General features: G+C 50.5%; 1 protein-coding gene across 5 annotated transcripts in view; it reads right to left on the bottom strand.

Moving 5' to 3' along the window:
• The window catches only part of LOC138522059 (antigen peptide transporter 2-like), a 268,133-nt gene that overhangs the window by 204,216 nt on the left and 46,241 nt on the right, over positions 1 to 17,676 (bottom strand). For all 5 annotated transcript variants that reach the window (XM_069635292.1, XM_069635296.1, XM_069635293.1 and 2 more), the window contains exon 3: positions 528 to 642. In XM_069635292.1, the coding sequence (XP_069491393.1) occupies positions 528 to 642 (115 nt within the window). The remainder of the gene's footprint in view (positions 1 to 527; positions 643 to 17,676) is intronic.

The following is a 17,676-nucleotide window of genomic DNA, read 5'->3' as shown; positions in this document are numbered from 1 at the left end:
AAGTCCCCTTTCGTGGGACCCAGACATGGAACCCGGTATGGAGGCAGCCATGCCCTTGTTAAGGGCATGGCTACCTCCATACTCGTAATGAGGCCCCATGAGTTCCTTACACACCACTGCCAACTCTCAGCAGTAGAGCAGTGTGAGAAATCAACTGGACACCCCACCCCAAATGACAGAATATCAATGGCCACTGGCACCATTGACAACTCATAAGCAATCAACAGGACACCCCAAATTATAGAATAGCAATGACCACTGGCACCATTGCCAGCTCTCAGCAGTAGAGCATTGTATGAAATCAACGGGACACCCCAAATTATAGAAAAAGCGGTCTCCTGTTGAAAGGTCCTCCATCCATTCCCTCTCAGGGACACACTTATATGTTGGCAGGGTAAGTGGGGTATAACCCCATTGCAACATGCGCCACTGAGAAAACAATACAAGTCAGAGCCTTCCCAGAGGGCCCCTGGGTGGTATCTTACAGAGCTGCAGCTTGAGACCCACCACCAAGGACTGGCACTGACCTGGCCACAGAGAAGACGGCCATGAAGAAGATGGCAGCATGGAAGTCAGCCTCTCGGTACTTGGAGCCCAAGATGTCGATGACTCTCCCAATGTAGTACGGGATGAACATCTCCCCTGCAGGAGATAGAAAAAGAATGTGGTTGAAACAGAACATGCACACCCCAACATAACCACTAGACTCCCCTGTGGAAGGAGCAAGGAACACTAAACACACCCACCCTCTTGTACAGGCAGTAAGAGATAAGCGGGTGAAGCAGCCTCTGCAGGCAGGAGTGTGTGTGATCCAGAACATTCAAACCATAATCACAAGAGTTCCCTGTGCAAGGAGTCAGAAACCCTAAACACACTCACGCACCCTCACATGCAGACAGTGAGAAATGAAAGAGTGTGGGTGATCCAGAACATTCACACCATAATCACAAGAGCTCCCTGTGCAAGGAGCCAGAGACCCTAAACACACTCACGCACCCTCAAATGCAGACAGTGAGAAGAGAAAGAGTGTGTGATACAGAACATGCGCACCCTACCACAACCCTTAGGCTCCCCTATGGAAGGAGCTAGTGGCACTAATCACACTTACCCACCCACTCAAATACGCAGAATGAGACACGCAGATGAAGCCCGGCCTGAAGGAGAGAGTGTTGGTGATACAGAACATGCCACCCCACCATAACCACTAGACTCCCCCTGTGCAAGTTGTCTATACACACTCACCCACCCTCTCAGAGGCAGAAGGAGACAAGGGCTCAAGTCCCGCCTGGCAGTCAGAGTATCCTCTGGGGCAGTTAATAACTCTGGCCAACTGGGGTGGTGAGGGTGGCTCAGGTATATAACATTTAGGCCAGAATGTGGCCCCTCATACATACACGACATGTACCAGGTGTGAAGAACAGATTACTTGCCACTAAGTAATGTTTTTGATGAACGTTTTTCCCACGGATTCCACATCTATGATAACCATCTCCCAGTGCAGCTGCTCTTCAGAAACGTTTCCGTCGACACCTCTACGGGCCCCATGCGGACATGACACTGGGGCCAGTATATGTGGCGGCACAGCACCTCGTGTCCACAGTTCAACCCTCTTAGCCTAGGACTTTGACACCGAGGGACTGCAGAACTAAGTTATACCACCAACCCCAAGAGGGGCAGGTAGTGAGGGTGATGAGGAATCCGTGCAAGGAACGTCCACCAGAAAGAACCTTCCTGAGAGGTAAGTAATTTGTTCTTCTAATGACTCCTTCCTCCCATGGATTCCTCATCTGTGAGAGGCTCCCAAAGCAGTACAATGATCTGGAGGAGGGAGGGTAGCAAGGACACCACCTCAACCAGAACACGCTGAAGGAGAGCCCTGCCAAAACGAACATTCTGACCAGACAGAGTCTAAAGAATAATGCTGTCCACGTAGCCGCTTGGGAAATATCCAGAAAAGGCTCTCCACATTGCAGAGCCGAAGTGGCGGACAATCCTCTGGTGGAGTGAAACCCGAGACCCTCTGGGATCTCCTTGCCTGCCAGATCATAGCATTCCGAGACCCAGAGAATCATCCACTGAGACAGGGTCCGTTTGGTGACAGCCCTGCCAGCTTGGACGCCTGCGTAACCTACGACAAGTTGCCTATCAGTTCTGTACTCCCTTGTTCGAGAGACTTATAACTTCAGAGCCCCTACCAGATCCAGTCTGGAGTTCACTCACCCATCTCACCCATCTCACGGAAGTGATGGCAATCAGGAAAATTGGTGTGAGCAGTCTTAATGAACAAGAATTAAGGGGGTCAAACAGGGCTCAAACAGAGTGCCCATTAAAAATGTCAACACTAAATTTGAGTCACATGCTGAAACAACAAACTAGCATCGTGGAAACATATTAGAAAGACCCCTTGGGGACATTTACTCTGCACTCTACCAATCTTCAGGTCCATTCAGGCCAAATACAGAAGAAACTCCAACACAGAGACAATGGAGCAAGTAAAAGGGTCCAGATCCCACTCCCTATACCTCAGCTAGAGATGAAGGTTCAGGCTTCATGGATTCAGTTCAGGACCCCCCCCCCAGTGGGAGAGGATGTCCGTCCTCTGTGGTAGAAGCCAGGGAGGGCAGATGGCCATGTCGAGCAACTCCAGGCACCATGTCCTCCGGGCCCAGTGCGGAGTGATCAAGATCATTGTGGACCCAAACGGACACAGTCTCCTGAGAACCAGCGGAATGACAAGGATTGGTGGGAACACAGTAGGTCAAAGTCACACTCGATCATCAAGGCATCTCCCAGAGCTCCCTTATGAGGAAATTCCCTGGAGCAGAAATACCTGCACTTCCCGTTCACTGGAAGCGAAGAGGTCCACCTGAGGATTACCCCAGTGGGAGAAAATCTCCTCCAGAACTTCCTGATTGTCTGCTCAGTGCATCCACTGGCATGTTCTCCCTGCCGGCCAGTTGGGCCACAGTGAGAGACACACTGTTCTCCAGCACCCAGAACCACAATTGTATTGCTTCTCTGCACAGAGGCAAGGAGCCCATGCCACCTTGCTTGTTGAGGTAATGCATGGCTACATTATTGCCCATCCAGACCAGTACCATCTTGCCGTTCACAGCCTGATCACCCTCAGCTGCAGCAGATGGATATGCTTCCGGCACTCCAATGGGGACCACAGTCCGCTCACCATAAGGTACGTTCTTGGAGGGGAACACACCAGCCCTTCAGGCACCCATCCATGACTAGAGTCACTTGTGGCCTAAGTTGACGAAATAGCGACCCCTTCAGGAGATTGTCCTTCACGGAACACCATTGCAGGTCTCTGGACACTCTCTCTCTGAGACCAGTAGACGGTCCAATGCTCGGCCCTGAAACTGTGACCACTGTGAGCTCAGAAGCCATTGTAGCAACCTCATGCACAGGCAGGCCTCAAGATGTAGCAGGCCATAAGACCCAGCAAGCACAGAAAAGCCAAGGATGAACTGTCGCCTGTGGCTGGAAAACCAGGACCATCTTGTAGATGTTTGCCACCCTGTCCTCGGGCGGGAAACCCCATCCCATGAGAGTGTCCAAGACAGCACTGAAAAATCAGAAGGACTGGCATAGGGAAACTTGAGACTTCTTGCAGCTCAGGGAGAAGCCAAGCTGTGCAATAGGCTGCACGCTCGGTACAGGTGTGCAGACGGTAGATCCGGTGAGTGGGCTTGGATGAGCCAGTCATCTAGGTAGGGAACAACATGAATGCCTTCTCTCCTGAGGTGAGCCACTACCGCTAGCAGCTTGGTGAAAATCCTGGGTACTGAAGAAAGACAAATGCAGGAATATGAACTGGAAATGACAATTCCCCACTTTGAATCTCAGGTACTTTCTGTGTTTCTTGTGGATAGCCACATGGAAGCAAGCATTTTGGAGATCCAGGGAGACCAGCCAGCCATTCACGTCCAGGGCCTGGAGAATCTGAGCCAGAGTGACCATCTTGAATTTGTCCTTGCGCAAAGACAAGTTCAGAGGCTGCAGACTCAGGATGGTTCTCAGACCTCTGGCACCAGAAAGTGGGATGGGCACCAACCCCAGCCTCGTTCCGAGCAGGGTACCATCTCTATGGCCTTGTTTGACAGATCTCTCCGGTAGGAGAGGTTCCAGAGGCAAAGGTTGGTGGCATGGGGGTGGTCTGGAGAGCGAGAGGCAAATGGGAGGCAGTACCCCTGCTGTATAAACTGTAATGTCCAGGCGCCCGAGGTGGTATCTTTTAATTCCTCAACAAACAGGGATATTCCGCCTCCCACAGGAGACAGATGGTGAAAGTCCTCTTCAAACAGCCTTTGGACTGAGGGTTGTGGGGGGTGGGCAGAGTGGAGGTATAAGCGCCTCCTATGGGTGCAACTTGGCCCCTCACCCCTGTAAGAAAAAAGGCTGCCCTTGCCTAGCCAATGATGCTTGACCTCTATGTCTGTCATGAACTGAGGTCCCAGATGAACTTATACCTTCTTCCCAAGTACCAGCCAGGGAAGAAGAAAGACAGTCCCTGGACAGAAATTGGGACACAAGGTGAGACAGGATACAGCACCGCCAGGCACTCTGCAGCTAGAAGAAAACGGGGTGTCACACAAATCTTTAACTATATATTCATGTAACCCGCCTGTATACATAACATACCTGATCCAGGAATAGGCAAGCCTTGAAGTGATAAAATCCTGCTGCGCATTGTCAACAAATCCAATATGTGTCAAACTTAACCCGAACGGCACAACGGCGCAAGCTAGGTGGGTGATAGTATCCAGTTTTTCAGTCTCACCAAAGTTCCAGGTATAAACAAAGTCCAATATCAAATGTTTCCAAAAATCCAGGGAAAATCCAAAAGAGTTCCAAAGGCAAAGTTCCAGGGTCAAAATCCAAGTAATCCAATATCCAGACAAATCGCCAGTTCACTAAAACCAACAGGGAAAAAACAGCAGCAATCCAAAAAAGACCTGAGCCAAAAATCCATACATCAGGAGGTCAAAAATTCATACAAAAACAAACGCCACCCGCGACAACTTCTGAGAAGCAAAGTTGCTCGAAGGCCGAGCATTTAAATAATGTCCGAAGGCTTTCTGGTAGATCATGTGACATGTTGTTATCATGTGACCGTGTTGCCATGCCCGGCAATGATCTGCGCGTTGCCCAGCGTCCTTGAGACGCCATGGCAACCTCCATGTGTGTTGCTGTCGTTGACTGGAGGAGAGATGCCGGCATTATCGCTGCAGATACAGGACTCTTTGCAATCCAGGGAAGGGTTGCTGCAACTGGCGCGAAAGGGAAGGGGTGCTGTGTGCAGCGCGGGACAACCAGCAGCCCACAGGAGGACTGCTGTGTGCGGCTGCCAGGTACGTTTATGACGTCTTTGGGCATAAGTGGAAAAGGGGCAAAAAGCCCTTCCCCTGCCCACTGAGCTCACAGGTCATTGTTGCTGTACTGCCAGCCTCAGTGACTTGGTGGTTGCCTTAGAGGCTTGAAGCGACTTGAAGGGCATGTCCAGAAGTTACTCTTGGATGTCAGTAGCAACCCCTGATGTCCTTGGCAAAGAGAACCTTCGCAAGACAGAGCTGGTGGGCCTCGTCCTTGCAACACAGAGTATGGTATCTGATAGGCGGCTTTTTTGATGTCCATGATGAGATCCTCAAAACCTTTGTGCATCTCCCCTTCGGGATGTGTTCGGACGCCTCAGCCATAACTGACCAAAGGCTAAATGAAGACTTGGCCAGAGCACAAAAGCAATTGACACACCAGAGACAAAGGCTCAAAGAACCAAACATCTTCCTACCCCATGCGCCCAGTATCTTGCTCTCCCTGTTGGGGGCAAGGATGGAAAAGAGGTGGTCTTAAGGTTAGCTGTAGCAGCCTGGACCACCAACCTGTCTGGGGCAGCATGGGCAGAAAGAAACATGGGTTCAGAGGGTGACGGCCTATGCTTTTTGGCTAGGTTGCGGTCCACCATAAGAACTGAAGCTGGCCTGTCAAATAACTCCATCACTGGCCCGTCCACTGCCTGATTGAAAGGAGTCCCACAGGGATCTTCCCTGTCACCATTACTGTTTAATTTATATATTCTACCCCTTTTGGAAATTCTTAGACGGTATGGGTTGGACTTCCATTGATGTGCCGATGATACCCAGATATTCTTACGAATAACCAACTTCCAGGAAGCGTTCAGCAAGGTGAGGTAAGCAGCTGGATGTCAAAGAACTATTTACAGCTTAACGCTGCTAAAACCGGACTTATATTATTCGGCCCTAAGCATTTGCAGACGGCGCTGATGCCATGGCCACTTGCGTTGGGCCGTAGCCAGGGCTTTGGGAATGAGGTCAAGCATCTTCAGCCTGAATGCCTCCCATTCATTTGGCTAGAGAACAGTGTGGGAAAAGGCACCTGGAGGGCCTCGTCTTCTTGGGTGTCCCTGGAGTGGTGGCTCCTCTTCTTGGAAGATGAACAATAATGATGCCGCATAGAACCACCAGAGGATATTGACCTCTTGCAGAGTTTCTTCTTCTTTTTGCCCCTTTGGACTGGGGATTGTGCCTCAATGCCATGGTCTGCGCCCGGCAACCTTAAACAGGTGTCAAGGAGTTCCCCCCCTTCTCACCCGAGTCCGATCTTTGCTGGATTTCTTGGTCGATGCCTTCTTGCGGACGGATCGGGTCTTGAATAAGGCTGCACGAGTCTCTTTCGACTCCAGCGTGCGTTCAAAGTTCTGGGATGCAACGATCCAGGAATCCGGGAAATTAAGAAAGTGCACTACTCAGCAAACGAGTCAAGGAAGTAAGAAAGAAAGGAGAGGGACTAGGAATGGAGTTAGTAGGGACAGAATCAGGGAATCAATATCGCGAGCTACGGAGCACACGTTTGGTCGCTACTTCGCAATAGCATTGAGACGCACAGAGCCGCGGGGGGCGTGCTCTATTAATAGAACACGCTACGTCCAACGTGTAGAACGAGGAAGGTGTTTCACGCTGGACGGCCATGTTGGGAGTATCAGGGAGTGCAAGCCACGTTGAGACAAGGACCAGGAAGTCCAAAAGGGGCGCGTTCTGTAGGTCATGACAACAGGTCCACTTATCACCTTTCTCCTTGTGGAGGAAGGTGAAAGGTTTTGCTTTACACTCTTCGAGCACCTTGAGGTGTATTGATTGGCACAACTTGCAGTCCTGCGCGTCATGGCCTTCACCAAGGCAGTAAAGGTAGCTATGGTGAGGACTTGAAATGGACTGAGGAGGTGCACTCGGAAATTTGACTTTTTAGAGACCTCAGAGATGTGGGCAGAGAAGGAAAGGGTGGAGTCAAAGATGACCCCGAGGTTCTTAGCCTCGGGGGTGGGGGTAGGAGGAGGGCCAAGGGAGGCCGGCCAGAGAATGAGGAGAAAGGATGGTGAAGGTGTGCCGATGAGGAGGATCTCCGTCTTGCTGGCATTCAGACAAAGATCATTGGCGGCACACCAATCTTGAATGGCAGTTAGGCAATCAGAGATGAGAGAGGGAGACGAGGTGGCAGAGGGCAGCCTGAAAATGAGTTGAGTGTCGTCAGCGTAGCACTGGAGATTTGAGCAGAAAATGGAAATGCAGCGGGCGAGAGTTGCCAGGTATTGGTTGAAAAGCTAGGGCGAGAGGTTAGACCCCTGGGGAACACCACAGGTAGAGAGGAAGATAGATGAAAGGAAGGACCCAAGTTGGACTTGGGAGGGTCGATCTGAGAGGAAAGAGGTCAGCCAGGGAGGAGCCTGATCAGTGATACCCAAGTTTTCACGGAGACGGTTGAGCAGGATGGTATGGTTGACCGTGTCGAAGGCAGAAGAGAGATCGAGGAGGATGAGGACAGAGGGAATGTTAGTGTCAAGGTTGGTGAGCAGATCTTCACAGATTTTATACCTAGAATGCATGGATCATTTAAAAGATCATACCTCATATCACACCCCACGCTTACTCTCTCCTTACACCACCACCCAACTAGAACACAGAGATACTATGACACCATTCGGTATAACTGTTCTCATATCAACATCTGACGCCGCTCACTCCACATCACTCTATTGTAATCACTGCTGGTCTCGCACCCCCAGCCAGGCGTTCTCCTCAGGCTTTACGCTGCCACTCTCGGTCTGGATAATTCCTGCCAGATTCGAACACATACTCCTGACCTCTCAGCCACCACACCTACCGCTATGAAGCAGCTTCCACAGGAATTTTCGCACCAGCTGCACACATACCAGATGCGCACTCGCACCTTTTGGATCCTCTCTCCTCCCTCTACTGACAAGAACTTCGGTTCCCAAGGGCGTTCAACCTACCAGCGCCTTCAGACCATACCAATGGTATATAAGGCGCTATATAAGTGCAAAATAACATAACATAACATATGATGTCTGCAATCCACGCAGGGTTTAAACCCCAAAGACCTGATCAGATTCGGCATTGCAGGGAATTTGAGAACGCTTAGAAGAAAATGTGTTAAATGAAGAGAGCGGTGTTCCTAAAGTAAGCAGAGTGCGCAGAAAAAAGTAACAGAGGTCAAGGGGTGTGGCACCTCTATATATACTGGCCCCAACCTCATGCCTAGCACGAAGTGCGTAGAGGCGTCGGGTGGAACAAATGCAGAGCTGTGCTACGCCTCCTGGCAGCGTAAGAGTTTCCATGATAGAGGGAGATAGATGAGGAATCTGTGGGAGGAAGGAGTCCATTAGAAATGTTTTCTGCAATATCAAATTGATAATGTAGGCAACGGGCCAGGGGAACGTATTAAAGTCATAACACACTGTGTATGCCCTTCTCCAGTCTCTACACCCAGTCTTCAAGTGAATCTTTTCAATTGTTGGTTCCTTGAAAACACCCAAAGCATTTATCAGTTATTCTAAAACGCCCAACTCAGCATCTGCTACTTCTCCGGTTTCCCCAAGAATAGTCCTGATTTTGTATAATTTCTCCCTATTTCTGAATCTGCCTTTTCTCTTGGCCCTGAATGCCACTTCCTGTCCTCCTGATCCTCTTCCTGCTCATCTTATAAAACAAATTCCTTCAACTACCACCTCCTTTTTGCTGCCACTGATTAAAGCCTCTTTTAATCAAAGCCACATTTCGAACCATTACTTCACTGCACTATTATGTGTGCAGTACCTCAGCCTTTCCATCACGTATACAAGTGCAGCACTTTTTCTGGACTATCAATCCCGCTTCCGGTTTTTGTGTAGCAGTGCGACTGCTCCTCTCCAGTTGGTAGATGTCATGCACATACTAGATACCAGGAAGCGAGGTGGGGGCTGCTCGCTTGTTTTCCTAGATCAGACGTCTGCAACCTGAGCCACTCCAGATACTTTGGACTATGATATGATATGATAGTTTATTTATATAGCGCCTATACACAATGGGCCTCATTACGAGCAGCGGTACTGGGAAATCCTGATAATTTAGCAGCTAGACTGCAAGCTCCAATATCTGCTCCATTACTTGGAAAGCATTGGTACTGGGAAATCCTGCTTATTCAGCAGCTAGACCGCACGCTGCAAGATCTGCTCCATTACTTAGAAAGCAGCTGTACTGGGATATCCTGCTTATTCAGCAGCTAGACCGCACGCTGCAAGATCTGCTCCATTACTAATAAAGCAGCGGTACTGGGAAATCCTGCTTATTTAGCAGCTAAGCTGCACGCTGCAATATCTGCTACATTACTAATAAAGCAACGGTACTGGGAAATCCTGCTTATTCAGCAGCTAGACTGCAAGCTGCAATATCTGCTCCATTACTTAGAAAGCAGCGGTACTGGGATATCCTGCTTATTTAGCAGCTAGGCTGCATGCTGAAAGATCTGCTCCATTACTAATAAAGCAGCGGTACTGGGAAATCCTGCTTATTTAGCAGCTAAGCTGCACGCTGCAATATCTGCTCCATTACTTAGAAAGCAGCGGTACTGGAAAATCCTGCTTATTTAGCAGCTAGGCTGCATGCTGAAAGATCTGCTCCATTACTAATAAAGCAGCAGTACTGGGAAATCCTGCTTATTCAGCAGCTGGAATGCACACTGCAAGATCTGCTCCATTACTTAGAAAGCAGCGGTACTGGAAAATCCTGCTTATTTAGCAGCTAAGCTGCACGCTGCAATATCTGCTCCATTACTAATAAAGCAGCAGTACTGTGAAATCCTGCTTATTCAGCAACTGGACTGCATGCTGCAAGATCTGCTCCATTACTTAGAAAGCAGCAGTACGGGGAAATCCTGCTTATTTTTGCAGATGGACTGCATGCTGCAAGATCTGCTGCATTACTTAGAAAGCAGCAGTACTGGGAAATCCTGCTTATTTAGCAGCTAGGCTGCAAACTGCAAGATCTGCTCCATTACTTAGAAAGCAGCGGCCCTGGGAAATCCTGCTTATTTAGCAGCTGCACTGCACTCTGCAAGATCTGCTCCATTACTTAGAAAGCAGCAGTACTGGGAAATCCTGCGTATTTAGCAGCTGAACTGTGCGCTGCAAGATCTGCTCCATTACTAATAAAGCAGCACTACTGGGAAATCCTACTTATTTAGCAGCTGGACTGCACGCTGCAAGATCTACTCCATTACTTAGAAAGCAGCGGTACTGGGAAATCCTGCTTATTCAACAGCTGGACTGCACGCTGCAAGATCAGCAACATTACTTAGAAAGCAGCGGTACCTGGAAATCCTGCTTATTCAGCAGCTGGACTGCACGCTGCAAGATCTGCTCCATTACTTAGAAAGCAGCGGCCCAGGGAAATCCTGCTTATTTAGCAGCTTTGCTGCACATTGCAAGATCTGCTCCATTACTTAGAAAGCAGCGATACTGGGAAATCCTGCTTATTCAGCAGCTGGAATGCATGCTGCAAGATCTGTTCCATTACTTAGAAAGCAGCAGTACTGGGAAATACTGCTTATTTAGCAGCTGGACTGCCCGCTGAAAGATCTACTCCATTACTTAGAAAGCAGCAGTACTGGGAAATCCTGCTTATTTAGCAGCTGGACTGTGCGCTGCAAGATCTGCTGCATTACTTAGAAAGCAGCGGTAATGGAAAATCCTGCTTATTTGGCAGCTACACTGCACGCGGCAAGATCTGCTCCATTACTTAGAAAGCAGCAGTACTGAGAAATACTGCTTATTTAGCAGCTGGACTGCACGCTGCAAGATCTGCTCCATTACTTAGAAAGCAGCAGTACTGGGAAATCCTGCTTATTGAGCAGCTGGACTGCACGCTGCAAGATCTGCTCCATTACTTAGAAAGCCGTGGTACTGGGAAATCCTGCTTATTCAGCAGCTGGACTGCTGTTAAGCGAGATTTCACGGGATCGCTGGTTACCTTTTCTTCCCGGGGTTCGTGGAGTCGGGGCAGCCAGTCTGTCGGAGCGACGATGCCGATGAAGCTGTAACGCGGGAAGTTAACCCAACACCCTCCTGACAATAAATGGCGGATAGCGCTGAACCAACTCACAACGCCACGGGTGGCACTTATCTGCATTAACGTGACATCGGGACAGTGTTTCCACTGACAGAGAAGGCGAATGAGTCCTTAAACACCAGTAGATAGATGGGCTGTTCTTCGGAATTTCCAGGAAGGCAGCGGGTACCGGCAGGGCACAAGGAAGAAGAGAAGGCCAGGCAGCAAGGACAGGAAGGACTGACCAAGAATTCACTCGGGACGGGAAACAAGGAAGGAATAAGGCAAGACAGGCAACCCAAAGAAGAACCCCTCCAAACCCCAAGGCCAGGAAGTAGGGACAGGGCCAGGCAGGAAAACCAGGAACTAAAGGGACCAGGGGGCAGGGGGGAGAGAAAGGTAAGAGGACAGGACTGAGCAGGGCAAAACTGGCAAGGATAACAGGAGAGACTGAAGAAAAGGAAACCAGGCTCCAGCAGCGTGTACACGGAAAAAACCGCGTTGAGACGCGCTATCTCCGTGCATGCAAGGCCCTTTTAGAGTCCGGGACCAAAGCGAGGTCCGGAACGCAAGTCAGCGTTACTGCGCATGCGCGAACGCCAAACGTTGACGATCCGCGCATGCGCAGAACACGCAAGATGGCTGCGCCCATGGACCGCGGAACGGCGTGGGAAAAGACGCCACCGCGGATAGAGTCTCCATGAAGGAGAAGTCTGCCGAGGTCGAGAACCCGGATCCCCACAGGTAAGTGGCACACGCGAGCGCACGGCGTGACACCATACCCCCTCACGGACAACCCCGGGGCACCAGGCTTCCAGGGATAGCGGAGATAGAAGTCCCGAACCAGGCGCGGCGCATGCACAAAGGAGCACGGTTCCCAAGTGCGGTCACAAGCCGGATAGCCCTTCCAGCTGACCAGAAACTGCAGTGCACCATGCCTAATCCGTGAATCGCAAATCTCCTGTACTTCAAACTCAGGAACTCCCTGAACCAAGACCGGGGCAGGACGGGAACAGGAACGTTCCAGAACATCAGGTACATAGGGCTTCAAAAGAGAGACATGGAAAACGGGATGGATCCTCCAAGAACGGGGTAGGGGCAACCGAAAAGCTACAGAGGAAACCCGCCCAATAATGCGTAAGGGACCAAAAAAGCGGGGGGCTAGTTTCACAGGTAAATTGCGTATCGGCAGATTCCTAGAGGACAGCCATACTCTGTCACCAACTTGAAGGTCAGGCTCAGAACTTCGTTTCCTGTCAGCTGTTCCTTCATCCGTGCCCGTGCCACTGCCAAGGTACCGGCCGCCAGACGATGTTGATCGCGTATCTGAGTCACCAAGGCATCTGCGGATGGAACAGTACTGGTAGAAATAGGACGAGCAGGTAGTAGCTTGGGATGTAATCCGGCAGAACAGAAAAAGGGACTGAGTCCGGTAGCAGAATGAACAGCATTGTTGTAAGCCACCTCCGCGGTGTCCAACCACTCTGACCAGTTGTCTTGAGTGGCATTGGCGTAACAACGTAGATACTGCTCAAGAGTTTGGTTGGTACGTTCTGTCTGCCCATTGGTCTGGGGATGATAACCAGAACTCAGAGCACGCTGAATGTCCAAATGCCGACACAGTTGGTCCCAAAAGGAAGAGATGAATTGAGACCCACGATCCGACAGAATCTTCTCGGGAAGACCGTGGAGACGATACACCTCGTGAAGGAAACGTTGTGCCATCTGGGAAGCGGTGGGTAGTTTAGGAAAAGGCAGGAAGTGAGCCATTTTGGTGAAGCAGTCCACTACCACCATGATACACGTGTAACCACCCGAAAGCGGTAAATCCACGATGAAGTCCGTAGCAATGGTATGCCAAGGGTACGGGGGTGTAGGCGTAGGTTTCAGAAGACCAACGGGTTTCTTGCGCGGAATCTTAGTCTGGGCACATACTGGACAGGAATCCACGTAGAGCTTCACCAGCGTGGCCCATCCAGGCCACCAGAATTGCCGTGCGACCAGTTCTTGAGTTGTGCGAACTCCTCGGTGACCACAAACGACTGAATCGTGACAATTTTGCAGAACGATCTTCTGTAGCTTTAAGGTGGGAACGTATAGACGATCCCCTAAAAACAACAAGCCGTCACGTTCTTTGATGTCAGAGCGTTGCAGTATCTGTGACCTGGAGGGATCCGTCCTAGTGGCTTCTAACAACTGTTGAAGCTGGGGAGTCACCATCGACAGGAAATGCTTCGAAGTAATCAAAGGTTCTGGGTCCTTGGCCCCTTCGACGTTGTTTTCCAGGGACCGGGACAGGGCGTCAGCCTTCACATTCTGGGAACTCGGAATGTACGTGACCGTGAAATCAAACTGCGAAAAGAAGAAGGCCCAACGAGCATGCCGGGATGTTCTGCATTGCAAAGACCGTAAAAATTGAAGATTACAGTGATCCGTGCGAACTTCCACCGGATGCCTTCCACCCAGCAAGTGATGACGCCATTCCTCGAATGCTGCTTTTATGGCCAGTAATTCCTTTTCGATCACAGCATAGTTTCTTTCACTCACAGACAATTTCCGAGAATAGTAGGCCACCGGGTGTTCCGTTTTCGTAACTGGATCTTGCTGTAGTAACACCGCACCAATTGCGTAGTCCGAGGCGTCGGTTTCGAATACAAATGGCTTTTCATCATCCGGATGTACCAAAACAGGGGCCGACATGAAAGACTTCTTCAATTCCGGAAATGCCACCTCAGCCTGTGAGTCCCAGAGAAATGGTACTTTGGTGCTGGTCAGGCGGGTTAACATGTTGGCAAGGTGAGAGAAACGTGGTATGAAGCGTAGATAAAAATTAGCGAAGCCCAGGAACCTTTGTAAGGACTTAACCCAGTGTGGCTGTTTCCATTCCTGTATGGCTTGCAGTTTCCCGGGGTCCATCCACACTCCTGTGCTGCTGACTACATAGCCCAGGAATTCCATACTCTCCTGATGGAATCGACACTTCTCAGCCTTGGCATACAGGTGATTGGCAGTTAACCTACGGAGTACCTCCTGAACGTGCGCAACGTGCGCAGTGCGAGTATCAGAGAAGACCAGGATGTCATCCAGGTATACCCATACCGATATACCAATAAGGTCGGAAAAGATATCATCCATGAACTGCTGGAAGACGGCCGGGGCATTGCAGAGCCCAAACGGCATCACTCTGTATTCGTAGTGACCAAAAGGTGTCTTGAAGGCCGTCTTCCACTCATCCCCCTTCTTAATCCGCACCAGGTGATAGGCCCCTCTAAGATCTAACTTGGTGAAGACCTGCGCGGATTTCAAGGATTCGATGATGTCCCGGATGAGTAGCAGTGGGTATCTGTCTTTCCTTGTGATCTCATTTAATTGGCGGTAGTCGATACAAGGGCGCAAAGTACCCTCTTTCTTCTTGACAAAGAATAGCGGGAATCCAGCGGGAGACTTTGATGGCACGATGTAGCCCTTGTTGAGGCAATCCTTGATGTACTCCTGTAAGACTCCCTTTTCGAGTTGTGTTAATGAATAGATCTTGCCGTGGGGAATGACAGCATCAGGCAGGATATCGATGGAGCAGTCAAAGTGTCGATGAGGCGCTAAAGGAATGTCCTCTGGCTTGGAGAACACCTTGAGGTATCCGGCATACTCCTGAGGTACCGACTGAGTGGCACATAGACGGTCAGATATATTGACAGGATTGAGAGACTCCAACTTCGCTGGGAAGGAATCGTGAAGACCACAATCCTGAGGACAACGTGCCGAAGTGAATGTCAGGGATCGAGCAGTCCAATCGACCTGGGAATTGTGATAAAGCAACCAAGGCAAGCCCAGCACCACCGGAAAAGAGGGAGACTTGATGACATCCAACGAGATTTGTTCGAGATGCCCATCCACAGAGAGCCACAAGGGATCGGACCGTTGGCACACCGGACCCGAAGACAATGGAGAGCCGTCGATTACTTCTACCACAGTAGGCCGTTCTTTGTGGTGTAGACGGATCCCCTTGGAAATCGCGAACGAGGCATCGATGTAGTTACCTGACGCACCACAATCCAGAAGGGCCTGGGTCTTAGTACACTTCCCTAGCCAAGCCAAACCTACTTCCAAGGTCAACAAAGGAACCGGGTTCATGGAACCGGGTTCATGGGTTGAAGGTCTGATTCAAGGAAACGGCCCGTCGCTGCCTTCACAACACACAACGGGCCTGTTAGTTTTCCTGCTTCCTCAAAGGACGTAGGGGGCAAGTGCCTAGAAAATGGCCAACACCACCGCAATACAAACACAAGTTTTGCTGCCGTCTTCTTTTTTTTTCGGCCTCAGACAACGGGCCTCGGATGGCACCCAACTGCATGGGTTCTGGGCCCACGTCTGTTGAGGTAGCTGGCCCGGATGATTGTACAGGTAGGACTGGGCGGTACTTGTTGATTCTGCGACGTTCACTCCGTCTTTCTGCTAACCTGTGGTCGATGCGTAAGACTTGTTCAACCAATGCGGGCAATGTTTCCGGCTCCGGAATGTGCAACAATTCGTCCTTGTATTCTTCTCGCAGGCCTCGACGGAATAAAGTTTTCTGAGTGATTTCGGGCCATTGGGAATCGGTTGCCAGTTGTCGAAACCGACTGATATACTGGATGATATCACCTGATCCCTGTTTGATCTCCATTAGTTGGTTCTGGGCCATGGCTGCCAAGTTAGGTGGTTGAAAGGCATCCAAAAAGGCCTTCTCAAAAGCGGTGAAATCACCCAGCAGGGGGCTGTTAGTAGAGACCAGAGGTGCGGCCCAAGCAAGCGCGCTACCAGTCAGGTTTCCTAGAATGTATCCGATCTTGGCCTTGTCTTGAGCGAAATGACTGGACCTAAACTGAAAATGGATCCTACAGTGGGTACAGAACTCTGCCACTCGACGCGGATCTCCATCAAACTTCATGGGAGTCGTGTAAGCCATGGTGTTCTCAGGCGGTAGAGCTGGTTGTGATAGTCCGCCCATACCCCGGCCCATCGCTTGTCGAAGAGTGTCGTTCTCCTGGCGAAGTGTAGTCATCTCAAGGCGCATGGCATGCATTTCTTCTCGTAGTTCCTGTATTTCATCCATGTCGAGACTGGAGGAAAGGCGTCTCAATCTGTTAAGCGAGATTTCACGGGATCGCTGGTTACCTTTTCTTCCCGGGGTTCGTGGAGTCGAGGCAGCCAGTCTGTCGGAGCGACGATGCCGATGAAGCTGTAACGCGGGAAGTTAACCCAACACCCTCCTGACAATAAATGGCAGGATAGCGCTGAACTAACTCCCAACGCCACGGGTGGCACTTCTCTGCATTAACGTGACATCGGGACAGTGTTTCCACTGACAGAGAAGGCGAATGAGTCCTTAAACACCAGTAGATAGATGGGCTGTTCTTCGGAATTTCCAGGAAGGCAGCGGGTACCGGCAGGGCACAAGGAAGAAGAGAAGGCCAGGCAGCAAGGACAGGAAGGACTGACCAAGAATTCACTCGGGACGGGAAACAAGGAAGGAATAAGGCAAGACAGGCAACCCAAAGAAGAACCCCTCCAAACCCCAAGGCCAGGAAGTAGAGACAGGGCCAGGCAGGAAAACCAGGAACTAAAGGGACCAGTGGGCAGGGGGGGAGAGAAAGGTAAGAGGACAGGACTGAGCAGGGCAAAACTGGCAAGGATAACAGAAGAGACTGAAGCAAAGGAAACCAGGCTCCAGCAGCGTGTACACGGAAAAAACCGCGTTGAGACGCGCTATCTCCGTGCATGCAAGGCCCTTTTAGAGTAAGGGACCAAAGCGAGGTCCGGAACGCAAGTCAGCGTTACTGCGCATGCGCGAACGCCAAACGTTGAAGATACGCGCATGTGCAGAACACGCAAGATGGCTGCGCCCATGGACCGCGGAACGGCGTGGGAAAAGACGCAACCGCGGATAGAGTCTCCATGAAGGAGAAGTCTGCCGAGGTCGAGTACCCGGATCCCCGCAGGTAAGTGGCACACGCGAGCGAGCGCGCGGCGTGACAACTGCACGCTGCAAGATCTGCAACATTACTTAGAAAGCAGCGGTACTGTGAAATCCTGCTTATTCAGCAGCTGGACTGTACACTGCAAGATCTGCTCCATTACTTAGAAAGCAGCGGCCCTGGGAAATCCTACTTATTAAGCAGCTATGCTGCACGCTGCAAGATCTGCTCCATTACTTAGAAAGCAGCAGTACTGGGAAATCCTCCTGATTTAGCAGCTGGACCACATGCTGCAAGATCTGCTCCATTACTTA

The sequence above is a fragment of the Ambystoma mexicanum genome, chromosome 13 (assembly GCF_040938575.1).
Source record: "Ambystoma mexicanum isolate Mex_15411 chromosome 13, UKY_AmexF1_1, whole genome shotgun sequence".
NCBI lineage: Eukaryota > Metazoa > Chordata > Amphibia > Caudata > Ambystomatidae > Ambystoma > Ambystoma mexicanum.
The sequence above is the reverse complement of the archived record's forward strand: the minus strand, read 5'-3'. Positions and strand labels throughout refer to the sequence as shown.